The sequence below is a fragment of the Mus caroli genome, chromosome 18 (genome assembly GCF_900094665.2).
Source record: "Mus caroli chromosome 18, CAROLI_EIJ_v1.1, whole genome shotgun sequence".
Taxonomy (NCBI): Eukaryota; Metazoa; Chordata; class Mammalia; order Rodentia; family Muridae; genus Mus; species Mus caroli.
In genome coordinates, this window is record NC_034587.1 from 19,761,563 (window position 1) to 19,776,827 (window position 15,265).

The 15,265-nt window shown below is 38.1% G+C and overlaps 1 protein-coding gene across 4 annotated transcripts in view; it reads right to left on the bottom strand.

Moving 5' to 3' along the window:
- The window catches only part of Nol4 (nucleolar protein 4), a 255,998-nt gene that overhangs the window by 16,519 nt on the left and 224,214 nt on the right, over positions 1–15,265 (bottom strand). For all 4 annotated transcript variants that reach the window (XM_029472170.1, XM_029472171.1, XM_029472168.1 and 1 more), the window contains one exon: positions 9,253–9,430. In XM_029472170.1, coding sequence (XP_029328030.1) covers positions 9,253–9,430 — 178 coding nt within the window. The remainder of the gene's footprint in view (positions 1–9,252; positions 9,431–15,265) is intronic.

Sequence of the window (15,265 nt, forward strand, 5' to 3'; positions counted from 1 at the left end):
CATTAAGAAAAGACTGCTACACAAGCCATCAAAGGCAGAATGTCTGCTGTTATCAATGCAGGAAAAATGATTTCCACAAAAAAAAAAAAAGTCAGTGTCAATCTAAGCCTGTGAGTTAGCACTTTTGCTAGGAACCCGGTGATAGTTACACTGTCCTCTGTGTGGTACACATACTCTACACTGGCTTCATAGCAGTTTTGGTTACTAGACAGTTGAAATGGCTTCTATTATGGTGGATGACCTAAAGGTTAAAATGTATTTTATTTAGTGCATATCAATTTAATAGCCACCAATGGCAAGTTCCTGTCACATTGGATCCCATAGATCTAGATAAAACTATATTTGAAAGAAAGAAAATCTAACAGCTGAGTAGATTAGAGCAGAAAAATGCAATGCTTTAATTAAATAATCAAAAGAGCATATTAGAGAAATGAGCTTACTAAATGTAGCCAGTTGAATGGGGATTATGGACACAACTATATGCTTTTGGGCAATATAGACAGAAAGACCAGGGCTGCTGCTCTCGCTGAAGAGTATACAGAGGTAGGAGGATATCTTCAACCATTCTTGCCAAATCTGTTCTTGTTTTGTGAAATACCCAGATATAGCTGTCTCTTGTGAGACAAGGCCAGGGCCTAGCAAACACAGAAGTGGATGCTCACAGTCAGCTATTGGATGGATCACAGGGCCCCCAATGGAGGAGCTAGAGAAAGTACCCAAGGAGCTAAAGGGATCTGCAACCCTATAGGTGGAACAACATTATGAACTAACCAGTACCCCAGAGCTCTTGACTGTAGCTGCATATGTATCAAAAGATGGCCTAGTCGGCCATCACAGGAAAGAGAGGCCCATTGGACTTGCAAACTTTATATGCCCCAGTACAGAAGAACACCAGGGCCAAAAAGTGGGAGTGGGTGGGAAGGGGAGTGGGGGGGTATGGGGGAATTTTGGGATAGCATTGGAAATGTAAATGAGGAAAATACCTAATTAAAAAAAAGTAAAAAAAAAAAAATGGAGAACAGTTGAAGGAAAAACACCAGAAGTCAACCTTAAATACACAATTGCCTGTGGAGCCCTCTATGCCACTAAAGATTGTCTTGAAGAAGCAAAATAAATAAAATAACAAGTTAAAAATATAAAAATAGGAGACTAGAGTGATGCCTTATTAGTTAAGAGCACTAGCTACTCTTCCAGAAGACCAGGGTTTAGCTGTCAGTACCTACATGGTGGCTCACAAACACTGTATCTCCAGTTTCAAATGATCTACTTCTAGCCTCCATGGACACCAGATATACTTTTAGTATACAGACATACATAATGGGCAAATAACCATAAACACAATAAATAAATAAAATTAATATGTGTATGTAAGTGTGTATATACTGATGCCACAAGTTGAATCTTTGTCATTTTTGTCTATGTTTTTGAGGTGTGGTTTCTCACTGAACCTGCAGTTCTCCGTTACTGATTGAGCAGCCAAGCTGTTAGTTCCAGGAATCCCCTTATCTCTGCTTTCCTAGTGCTGGGGCTACAGGCATTCTGGTGTTTGATATGAGTGCTGAGTCTTCAAACTCAGATCTTCATGCTTTCCCAGCAGACATTACTCACTGAACTACTTCCCCTGCTTTAAAAAGTCCACTATGCTTTGACAACTCCACCAGAAGTTCTCTGAGTTATAATAACCGCAGACTCCCAATTACTCGGACTCCAATTTGATCAGATAAGTCACCCTTTTCATATAACATGTTATCATGAACATCTTCCCATTATGTAGAAAGCCTACCAACTCACTGTGGGGGATTATGTAGCTTTTCTGAATCACTCTCAGACACCACTCTATAAAATCATTATCTATAGAGCTTTTTGTGATAGATTTCACGCAGTTCTCACACAGCAGGAACATTCAGCTGGTGTGAAGCAAGAGGTGAAGGCCCTTCCCCATCCATCGACATTGCTTTTTACATGTGACTTCCAAGCTATCATGATTTATTCAAAGTATAAGATAAAGCCAAGCGAGCACCTCGTAGGTCCCTGAATGGTTACAATAGTCAGTTTCCCCCCTGAACCATAGGCTTACAAGTCAATGGTATTTTAAAGTAGAACTCAGACATTCCACAATATTTCTGTCCAGTATTTGAAGTGGAATGTTTCTCTTTCTTCAATATTACAACCTTCAGGGTATTAAAAAAAGGGGGGGCTCAGGAATTAATAAGGTATTGTCAGAGTAGAGCACATGGCAGAGAGTAGGAAAATGCTTGCCGTACAGCATGAGATCCCCAGAGCACACATCAAAGTTTCCGGGTGTGGTAGACTGTGAGTATAATCTAAGTGCTTGCATGGTAGGGACAGATGAATCCCTGGGGTTTGACAGTCACCAAACCCAGCCTACTTTCTACTTGTTGAGTTTCAGGCCAATGTGAGAATTATGATTTAAAAAACAAAAAGGTGGATAGAACCTGTGGTTGTTTGAATGAAATGCCCCATATCCTTTGGCATTTGAATACTTGGTCCACAGATAGTGGCACTATTGTGTGGGTTTAGTGGGTTTAGTCTTACTGGAGGTGGCATGTTACTGTGGTCAATTTGAGGTTTCAAAAGGTATGCACCATTCCTAGTTCATTCTTCCTCCTTGCAGTTTTAAGGTATGCTTATCAGCTTCCTTCTCCAGCCACCATGCCTGCCTGCCGCCATGCTTTCCTATCTCAGTAGTGATGGACTCCTATCCCCTTGGAACTGTAAGCCCAAATAAAACATCCTTCTGTCACCGTTTCTTGTAACAGCAGCAGAAAAGTAACTAATTCCAAACCTAGAGAATGGCACCTGAACTTGTCATCTGTCCTCCATGTTCAAATGTTCACCTACACCTAACAAACACCAACATACATACAACTCACACATACACATACAAAAAGAGAAGAACAAGGGAAAAAAAGGTGTCCCAAGAGGCACAATGTTTCACTGGGAAAATCTTTTTACATATGTATTCATGATGTGTATATCCATTTAGTATCCACAGAGTCCAAACAAGAACCATCTTATTTACTGACCCTAGCCATATGGAAGCCAGGGACAAGTTAGTCATCTTGCACATCTTCAAGCTATGCTTATTCTCCATGAAAAAGTGTGCATAGCAAATGGGTGGAGATGCAATAAATCTTTATAGTGCATTATGGGAACATACTGGAAGAAAACTGAGCTTGAAAGTGATTGGGGAAGTAGCATAGGTGTTTCAAGGTATCTAACAGGGCCCACATTAGTTATGTACAGGGGAAGTTATTTTCTATCCCAAACAGATAAACATATCTTATAGAACATATGGGGAGGAAGAAGTCATGTTTGCATGATTAACTTAAGGTTTCGTGGAATGGCTATACCATACCATCTTGTCAAAAATTAGGTATAAAATCAGAGGCTCATAGGCAAAGATTATAATACAGACATTTCAGAAGAAATAGTAACAGTTAATGATCATGTAAAACAAGACACTTAAGGGATGAAGGGAAGAAGAGAGGAGGGAAATTAAATTGCAGTATGGAAAAAATAGGTGGAAAATTTAAAAGTATATCCTAGAAAGGCAGGAGGCAAAGAATACTATAAGAACCCAAGTTGATGTGAACATCTGTCCTGGGTATCAAGGCCATGGACAACTCAAAGCTTTAATCATTGGGGGTGGGGTGGGGTGGTGGTGCTCAAATATGCCCATGAAATCCAGGAAAATAAATGCTAAAAACTATCTTAGCTTTGCTAATTGGTGAAATTAGGGGCAAACTAATCTAGCAATTATGGTAAGTGAGAGCTTGCTTTAGTGAACTGAGGAAAAACTGTTGGTGAGGTGTTTAGGGGGTGAGTGAATGGAAAGGCTCCTTTGAATATTTTCCATAAAAACTGTAATGGCTATAATGGCTGAGGGGTTAAGGTTCTAGATTCAAAAGGTGCACATAAGAAATGAGACTTCAGTCTTATATGACTACCTTGACTAGCTCTAGTTAGGCCTATGGTCAAGGGTACCTGTTCTAGGTCCAGCGACAGGCTTTATCCAAGAGAATATTTCAAATGGAAATCCCATAAATTCATGTCACGACAAAAGGAGGAAGATACCAAATGCAGAGATTCAGGCAGACTAGAAATCACCATACAAATGTTAGTTATTAAGGCTCATTATTACCACAATTTTATTCTGTTAGATTTTGGTCTGTATATCAGCCTATTTTTTATCAGAGTTGAAAAAAAGAATGAAAAGTCTGCACCCCATGGAGTGTGTGTAGAGGAAACAGCCAAAAACAAATGATGCCTTTTGCACATAATTTCAGCTTCTGGGTTCAATGGGGAACTGCAGAGAACCACAATAGCCTTCTGTAGATGATGCGATGTGAGCTTCCTGACACAATGTCCCATGTCAACGGAAGCGATAATGACAGGAGACAGGCTACTTCTTGCTTCTTTCATTTGCTTAATTTGAATACATTCTTTATACAAATTGTAACTGCTGTCATTTTGATAATACTCCAATTTGAAAATCTGGATTGCTGGGTGCAGGCCGTTGCCAGCTCTAAACAAATGGTGGGTTGGCTACTGAAAGCTTTGAAGGGCACTCTGGCACTGGGCACAGACAGGCTTTCTCCCTGCTATGAAGTCTCCTATGTAGGACAGATTTCCCAGTTGCCATTATAGTCAAAATGAAGCAGGAGTTTATAAAACTCTACTACAACCAGATAGACCTACACATCGATGAATCCACTGCGCTCTTCCTCCATCCACTGTGTTTTCTTTTGACTCATTCTTCTGCCTTTTGTTGTTTGTTGTGCTGGATCAAACCCAAGGAATCATGTATGCTAAGCACATGGTCTAATGCAGACCTGCATCACCAGCCTTGTTTGCTTTCATATCAGATAAACTACTCACACCTGGCATCCAAGATCTACAAATGACTGACTCTGTACCTCTTTAATGTTGACATCAGAAACTCTATTTAATAATAATAGTTCCAACTAAGCCAGTGCTTAGGTACTTGACATGTAAGTGACATTACTTGGAGGAGTGGAATCATGGTAGGCGGAGTCTGTGCTTTCTCAGATAGCACATCTATTTAGGGGAAGAGAGTGTTCAATGAGCTAATTAAGCAGTAGAAGAAGGTAGGATTGAAAGTGCTTTGACATTTAAATAAAATCAAAGACTGTCTTAAAAACATTTATTTTGTTATTTTTGGTGAGGGCACAGTGTTTCCACAGAGTCCAGAGGGGACCACTGGGTGCCCTGGAACAGAAATGACAAGTGGCTGTGAGCTGCCTGATGGGGGTGGCTAGGAACTGAAACCCAGTCTCATCTCCCTAAACCACAAGAGACAGCTCTTATTGATGTGTTTTGAGCTACACATTTCTTAAGGTAAACAAGCTTTCATTAAATGTACATTTATTGAAACAGAGAAAACCCAAAATATGTTACACTAAATATAAAGCGAGTCAAAATACCTCCTTTTTAAAAATACATGCTTGTGTTCTAGGATATGGTATAATTTGCAGGGTTCATGTGCCTTATAATATGATTTCAGATAGTTCTGGAAACATCTTTTGTCCTCTAATCCATATTGTCTGGTTTTGTTTGTTTCTGTTTGTTTGTTTGTTTGTTTTTCTGTCAGCTTGAAGAATATTCTGGTTTCTCCAGATAATTTTGTGACTTCTGAATGTCGTCACTTGCCTTACAAACTAAGTCAGACATACACTTAATCTAACCCTTATTCTAACTGCTGCTCTCCACACGTTACAAACGCACATAGCCCTAAAACCAAGAATTCTCAAATTTCGACTGCCAGAGTTATCCACCACTAGCTATGATGCTGGCATCTAATTCTATGCTAATTTTCTTCTATGTTCCTTTTAGCTCTCAAGATTTGTGCATATTCATATAGCTTCTTTTTCAATCACTCCAAATATGTTATATAAGGAATAACAGATAATGAAGCATTAGGTCAGAATAGGTTGGATTCATGTAACTTAAAGAGAGAGTCCCCAAACAAATGAAACTGTGTACCCAGTCAACCTAACCGTCTTTCTGTACTTGAAAAAAAAAATGAATAAAACCAAGACAGGAGTAAACAACACCAGTGTGAAAAGAATTCCAGATTCTTGGAGAATGAAAAGCTATTCTGACTCCTTTTATTGTACAGAGTTAATATTTCCACTGGCTGCCACCATCAGTGGGTGCCGAAGTCCTACTCTGGAGAGATTTGCTTTCATCTAAGTGTAAAGGGCCTCTTTGCCCAGATTACTTTTTAAGTTGTTTTATTATTGTTACACTAGGTCCAAAGCCCTAGCCTAAAGAAATTCATCTCATTTTCATAATGTTGCAGACCACAGTAGGTTAACCAGTAGGTTAATCCTACTGTGCATTTTCAGCAGCAGTCTGAAGTCTACAAGGCATGGAAGTTATCCTTTTTGGTGTCTTTAAATGGCCTTCATCCTATCATACAAAAATGTAAGGATATATGAGTTAAGTAGCCTCAAATCTACATGCCACTAATTGCCTATGCCTCCTTCTTATTTTGTAGACTTCAAACAGCAAATATGAAGGGGTGATACACAACATGAAACTTGATATGCCACTGATGATAGAGAACAGAAATTAGGGGCTAGCCCACTTTGCTCCCAGCCTTCATAAGGTCTGTCTTTCATTCTGATGCATTGGTTGACATAAGTGGCTGGCAGAAACATTTTTATTAAAAAGTCTGAGAGATGTCTGTAAGGAGAGATTGCTGATAAAGTATTTCCCAGCTCCTTTCAGCCTCTGTCATTCTATGAAAGTGAAAGCTTGGGGGAGGGGGGAGTTCAATGAATATCAAACTAAGTACATCTCACTATAATATTACCACATCCACCTTTAAACTATAAACTTATACAAGTTGCATTCCTGCTAATTATACAGCTGCATACTTGACATCTGTTCTAGAATTCTGACATGGCTTTTGAACATCACCAATGGCTGAGGAATGGAAAGCAAACTGTGTATGTGTTATGTTGTATGTGGTATGTGGTGTGTGTGTGTGTGTGTGTGTGTGTGTGTGTGTGTGTGTGTTTGCACATTCACTGTTGTATATGTTTCACAGAATAAATTCAAGAGTTTTCTAAGGGTTTATGGCTACACCTGGGAGTCCTAAGTAATAAACTTTGAGGATGAACAACAGATGGCATTAGAGAGGGAAAACCAGATGAAAGAAGCAGAGGCAGCTTGGAGCTAAGGAAGGAGTGTAAGATGATTTTGTTTTTATTTTTGACAACAGTTAAAGGAACACAAAAGAAAATTCGCTGGTTGCCTGATTTGCTCTGACTTGACTCATTTTCTTTGCTTTAATTTGAGAGACAACTTTGCTTTTTCTTTGAAGAATTAGTTTAAATATAGGAAAGAATTTTCAGCTAATGTTTTCTGGTAAAGATTAGCATCCAAATGAGTCTCTTTTCTTCTCAAAACAACATCAGCTACAACATCTACAAGAATACCAACATCTTTGAAATCCTATAAAAGTTTATTTCTTTTTCTGTCTTTGTATACAATGCATTTCTCCTACCAGGATCTCTCTGTATTTTTAATAACAACTTCCAAAGTCAGACAAACATCATAATACAGGATGAATTATGAAGTCTGGGAGCACAGTGGGCAAGGCAGAGCCCATATTCTGCTCTTCTGTCATTCATGTCTTGAGACTCTTAATTAAAAATAAGAGGCCTCACATTTTCTAGTTGTATGGCCCTATAAAACCATTTAGATATTTAGGAGCAAAGGGAAATGATTCTGATTGTATGGGAATAGAGGCCAGCCACCTCATTTTGCTTTAGTTTCACAGGTCATTCCCATACTGAAGTGTTGTTCACTTCTATTTATTTTAATTTGCACCACTAACAAAATCCAAGTAACTGTATTCTCTTGCAGATATTATAGAAATAACAAATATTTAGCATAGTCAACATTCAGAGAAGATACATTAATAAATATATAAAAAAAACCCAATGTTTTAAATGATAAAAGAAGCTGTGTCAAGCCATCGAGAAGATATACAAGTGTTTGTAGCCACAGAACAAGTTTACTCTCAGCCTTGGTCAGATTTCTCTCTCTCTCTCTCTCTCTCTCTCTCTCTCTCTCTCTCCTCTCTCTTTCTCTCCCTCTCTCTCTCTGCCATCAACACTGGTGAATGCTGAGAACCATGGCTGCAGGGATACAAAGAAAAAGGGACATCTGAGGACTCAGCCCCGAATGTGACATTACCACCATCCTGTATGCCTTAGAGAGCATTGTCCTGAAGAGATGGAAAGACTGAGAATAGAAACTCGGGTTCTGTGCATGTTAAGCATCACTGGACTAACTCCTTTTCCCCACTATACCTTCTTTTTTTTAAAAAAATTAATTGTGCATTGCCTATTTAATTTTAAAGGATGTATGTATTGATTTACTTCTTTCATTATAAATAAGTAATAACTTTCAATTTGTCATTTGTCTTTATACTTATGAGTATTTTATCATATAAAAAGAAAGAGTACAACATTAATTTATTCATAACTGTACTTTATGTATAATTAAGAAATATGATTTTTCACATTCTAGGTATAGTAACTTGTCTGCATATATACATTTCTTAAGATACAAATTATTCTATGGAGAGAACTTAAATGTTTGATGCATTTGAGATGTTGTGACACATAAACTCTAGGAAATTCCTAAAACAGGAGCAAATACAAGCCGGCTCTAGGCATCAATTACTATGGGCAGAGCATTACTGATGTTAACCTATTGGCTGGGGAGGCACAATGGCTTCTGATTTGTTTCCCTTCATGTGTCTTCAGTGAAAGCAATGTGCATCCCATAAAGTTCCCATTGCCTCAAATCCTCCAGCTTTCAAACCCCAGTGAACATTAAGAAACCAGAGCATGATTCTTGACAAGCCATTGACAAATCACTCTTACAACACCAGGGGCAGAATGAATTACTACTTGGGAAAAAGAATTGCTCCTATTCTACCTGAAATTTCTTCCTAATATAAAACAGCAATCATTCAATTGCATCATATTGCTGCCGCTCACAGAAGCTGTGGCAACAGAGTGAGCTACTCAGGAGGGGAGGCAAACATTGTGTTTTCAAATAGCCTCGTTTTAACCCCACTGTCACTGGCTCATGCTTATAACACTTTATCCATTTTCTTCTTTCAGGTTTAGAAAATGTACCAGCCCCAAGTGAACGCACAACATGCAAGCTGTGATAAAGACTCACCGCTACTAGAAGTGTCATCCAGGCTTAGCAGCCCTCCTAGCCCTCGGTAACTATGGTAACTGTAGGTCCCATTGCCATTGATGTACAATACCTCCTGGGAGCCTGGAACAGTAGCTGTTGAGTAGGTGGCCTGGGCTGCCTCCGGCTTGCACTGTTTGTCAGCAGGAGCAGCTTCATCCTGTAACAAGACAGCATCCCATCATTGTAACATTTTTGCGCTGCTTCTCTCTGTATACTCTCAATGCCAGCCACATGGTCACTGTGGCTAAGAAACTTCCATACAGTGAACATTAAGCTTATGTGTATATTTTCTAAAAACTAATAATAATAATAATAATAATAAAGCAAACAAGGCAACAATGTGGGCAAGCTATACATTTTTAAAAATGATAATTTCCAACTAAATTTAAAATAATAGATTGCTTCAAAGCCACCAAGAGGTGGCAGTCACCCAAAGGACCACTGGCAAGTGAGTGGACGAACAAAACGAAGGACAAATGCATAGTGGAATCCTGTTTACCCTTGAAGCAGGACCCCTCATGGGTACTACAACACTGATGAAGCCTAAGGACACTTGGTAAGCAATGCCGTGTGGTTTCATTCATAAGAGGCAACTGAGAACTGAAAGAATGGTGAAGGACAATGCTGGTCCCACCTCTGTGGAGTCAGGTTGGGGAAGCAGGGTTTCATTGTGTACACAAGTGGGGACATGGACCTAGGATCTGTAGTTAATAGTTCTCTCCTGCAAAAGTGTAACTGGGGGCAGGAGAAGGTGGCTTTTAGTAAATAGAAAACAAACAAGCAATAAACAGACTAAAATTACACAGTGAGTGATAACAGTGAGAGACAAGAGAACACCTTGACAGACTTTGAGCCTCTTAGTTTGTGCGTTCCCTGCTTCCCCCCGAGTCCTCCTAACATCTCTTCCTTTTTCCCTGTTTCTTCCACTCCCCCTTTTCCCTTTTCCCCTTTTCCTTTATGTTTAAAACATCATAAAGTTGTACTGTGTATTAACTGTATGCTAAGTTTACTGCCAGCATTACAGGAGCCTGAAGGACCTTAACACACACCCAGGTCATGTAGGTGTGTTTATACAGTCATCATTGTTCATGAAACTACCTTTACCCCACTGAAAAATGATGTAAGGGAATTAAAAATTAAGTTTGCAATAAATGCTTTATTTTTAATAACAAAATAGATTGCATTTCTCCTTAGCTATAAGTTCATGAAGTCTAAAATATATGTGACACGGAATAATTTAATTCTCCTGACTTTTTACAATTTTTATATTTCTTCTGACTTTATCCTTCTCTTCACTCTTCCATGTTCAGGATGAACTTCTGTAAGCAAGGCAAAGCCTTTACCACCAAGTCATATCCGTAGCCTTCTTTCATTTTCAATAAGAAATATTTTTATAAATATATTTTTAATAAATTTTAGGAGTGAGTTTTTATTACCATCAGCATTTTGTGTGACATCAAATTAGAATAAAGTCACGTGTTTGCCAGATTTATCCCTAGACGATACAGAAGAAGAGATATGAAAGAAGGTTTTTCTATGGCACAGCCCCATGTTGTATTGATATTCTCATAGTTTACATGATGAAAACTTGGCATGACTTTGCTCTTGTTATGATGATGTGCTTAGCTCAAATGGCTCAGTTATACTCAGCCATGGATGGGGACACATGATCATCTTTATTTCCAGTGAGCTTATAAAGAGAACCTGAAACTTAATAACTTCCCAATCTAAATGGTACCATGATACCAATGACTTACAGAAAAAAATGGAAAAGAAAATATTGTATAACAAATTTAAATTTTGATGTAATTAAAGTATCAAAGCTGATGTTTCTGAAATTTGTCTAACGCAAACATGAGCTGATCTAACTCAGTGTACAACTAGAATGTTGGGTTGTAAATTCAAAGCTTGCCATTTGAATCACAGAACCCCTGGGAGGGCATATTGCCTTTTATAACATTTTCCTGGGAGAAATTGCCCATCAAGTCAAGCAAAGACCAAGACTGAATTAGGGTTTGCTGCTGCTGCTGCTGTTGCTGTTGCTGCTGCTGCTGTTGCTGCTGCTACTGCCACCAGCTCAACTCTCCTGAGTCTCCAGTTGGCTGTACTAGTTTAATAGTTTTATTGTATTGTCAATGAAAAGGCACCCAAAGAAGATCAGTTTCAGACTCTATAGAAAAAAAAATAGAGTGCTGGGACCCACTGCTAATAGAGACATTAAAATATATTACTATTTGCTTTAACGAAAACATTATTTTTTGTTTTGTACTTAAGATGAATTTTCGTATTACCCATAATAAGTGAGCTTAAATAATCTGGAACATTGAAGATGGTTATTTTTTGAAATCTGTTGCTCTTTGGTATGTAGGTCATAACAAGCAAGCTCGTCTCAAGTAATCAGGCTAATCAGTCAGGGATGTTGTGAGCAAGAGTTGTTCATAAATCAATGTTAGTCGAATACAAACAGTTACCATGGGAGCATACTGGATTTGATGGGAAAGAGTATCTCAGACTTGATGCATCAGTCTCTCCAGTCGAACAGTCTCCTGTGTAAGTGTGCCAACATGTTTGTGTGGGCATAGGTTCTATTTATATACCATCTAGAGGATTTGAGAAAATACCTTAAAATCTGAAACTGAGTGCTAACATTTTTACTTTGTGAAGGGGAACTTAATCATTTTAGATTTAGGATTTTTAAAAATCCCTTCAGAAATTGGACATTCAACCAATATCCTATGCAAGTATTAAAAAAAAAAGTACCAAATACTGTAAAGTCAGATTCACTCTTGTCTCAGGCAATTCAGATTACACATACTCAACCTGTTTACATTAATTCCTCCATACTAACATAGGTGTGGCATGTATCCCCTTAGTGTGAGCTTATTACAGTCCACCAAATGGTAAATGGATGGATCTATGATGTCCAAATGCTGAGAGAGTTGATGGTTGAATTGTCCTAAAAGCCCACAAATCAGATACTTGTTCCCTTTGGTGAGGTTACTGAGAACAGGTGGAAGCTTTAGGCATGCCTAACTAGTGGCAGGTCCTAAAGACTCACTGGGGACAGATCTCCCTCAAGACTGTGGACATCCTAGGCCCCCCTTGCTACTCTTTTCCTTCATGGCTCAGGATGTAAATGAGTTTGCTCTGCCCTGTTCTCTCAGCTCTTGCAATCCAGCTAATCCAGTCATAAACCCAAAGCAACATAAGCACTTGCTTTCATGCTGACACCTTTACACAAAGTGTGAGGTAAATAAACTTATAATTTCCTCTGGGGTTTCATTGTAGTGACACAGAGCTAATGATACACTCAGATTAATTTTTCAAGAATACACCTTTTTCCTATAAAAGTATTTTTTTTAAACTAGTCTCTAGGAAATCTGTATGATTTTTAGGGAAGACATCTGGGAGTCTCCCAGAGGTATGGTTTACTGGCATGTGCCACACCCTTTTTCGGTAGCCAGTTTAATAGTTCTGCTTTATTTCACTCTGAACTCACCAATTGACTACATCCAAAGTGTTTATGGAAATGACTTAGCTATAAAATACTCTTTCTGTAAAGACAAATGTCTTGAAATCTCAAAAGACAATACATCAGAATATTCTCTTTTCTTGGGGTATTTGTGAAGGGCTAGTTTCCATTCTACCACTCAAACAGGGTAAATAATCTAAGTTTCTAGTTTTATTAAGGTGGCACTCTTCTGAGGTCCTCATGTCCTGTTTGAAAGTGAAAGGAGGATGCTCTCACAGAAGAGCACCTTGTTTTGCAAAAGAGGAAACATTATTACCGCAGTGTTTTCTTATGCATTTTTTGTATGATAGAATTAATTTGGATTATTAAGTGTGCTATTTTAAAATTTGACTCTTTCTTTATTAACTGCTGTTCCAAACTGCTGTAGCTGCACTGGAAAGGAAGATAATTAATTCCATTAATAATCAAAGCCAACTTTGTAGGGGTTATTTGTATTCAAACAAAGATTTGCATTATTAATGTTTTGGTAGTCCACTATCCATAGAAAAATAAAACACACAAGTCTGCCAATAAAATATGTTCTGCAGTGTCTTTTGGACAAACGTTTAATGAGTGTTAATTCATGTTTTTGTCTTGAATGATAATCATTTTCAAAGAGAGATGATTTTAATGACATTAAGAGGTACATATGCCCTGAAGTCACATTTTACCTTTGTCATCAACTTCCAGTAATTAATATTTTAATAATGAGTGCTCAACATTTTCATAACTAGCAGTTCACCCCCAGAGTACCTATGAATGTTGTTTTCGAAAAAGGGCCATTTTAATATGCTACAAAGCTTCATATCTACACAAATACATTTAATTAACAAGAAAAATAGCTGACCTTTTTATTAGAAATATTTCAAAATGTATAATGCATTAAAATAAGGATCAACAATTGAATGACTACAAACAATGGACTAGACAATCACACACACATATATCATACAGCCCCCCCCCACACTCACACACACACACACACACACACACACAATTTCTTTGATACAAATATTCAAGAAATTAAAGAAGTATTTTTGTTTTCTATTTTAACCAGACTCTGGCCCATCCATTTATATCTTTCTCCCTACCTTTAAGACGTATGCGCGCATTTGCATTTCATGTGTAAAATGGACTTATATGAAGATGGGAAATTGCTTTTACATGGAAGGCAAGACTGGGATAAGTTACAAGAGGGGACTTTACTTTTTGTGTTTCACCCCCAGAAACTGAAGTCTGAAGTTGTAGTTGTTGACTGGTTCCCTGATGGATCACACAGATAGAATCCTAAGCCCTTCAGGCACATAAGGAAATTTTCACTCAAAACCGTTCACAGACAAATTATCTAACTGAAACTTAATTATTCCCCTTAAGGGACAAAACAATAGTTTTTTGTTGTTCTTATTGTTGTTTTTAATATAAGTGACCTTGAAAAGGTAACACTAGATTGACATCTTCTCTCAAGACTCCCAGGAATTTTGTTTTTAGGTTTTATGGCATCTGCACGTATTGAACAGTAGTTATTTTCATGACTATGTTGTCTATAAAAATGAGCAGAAAATACCAGTTAAATTGTCAGCAGTGCTCAGATCCTGTCTGTGTTTGCATGTCACTGTTATCTTACAGTGCCAAGAAGTTTGCAATACACTCTTCCTAGAACATGGACTCTCCTTTTGAGAAAATCATGCGGTATGTAAAGAGCAGGCATTACCGATTTACTTTTTCAAGGGGCAGAACCTTGATCTGAGCCACAAATGATCTTTCTGCTACAGAACAGTAAACATGCAGACACAATGCATGTTTCAATTTGCCCCAATTTTCTGTAAGCTGATTGCAGATGTCTACTGTCCTTACATGTTCTCTGTAGTTCATATGATAGAACATTTTTATTTAAGATACATATTTTAAATCCCCTCCTTGCTTTATGAGTGCAAATGGGGTTAGTGAGTGCAATGCAGTCCATGTACAAACTGCTGAAAACATCTCTACCTTCTAAAAGTTTCTCTCCCCCATTTGAGAGCATTCTAGAAATAAGTAGATTGCTAAGAGTTTCCAGGGACATTGAGGGAGGATCAGAGAGAACCAAAGCTATATTGAAAATGCTCTTCAACCAACAAGAAAACATCTGCCCTGTAAGTGCCTAGCCATATTTGGGGGTAATGAGAGCCGACATTTGATGACATCAACTCAGTCCATCCTTATGACCTTGCATCCTGGCTCATGTATTCCAATGCTCAGGTTTCCAGCATGCACTCAGTGGAGTCCTATATTACATTTTCAAATTGAGAGCTAAAAATGGTTAAAATATGAGCAGTACAAAAATTCTCCCCAAGACACAGGTAGACACTTCTAAAAGCCACATATTGATTGATTCCAGGTCATGCAATGATAAACCTTGAATATATTTATTTCTGATTTAAGAAAACAAACTCTTAGGAGAATAGCTACTGCCAGAGAGTCACCAAACCCTTTGAGGTTCGT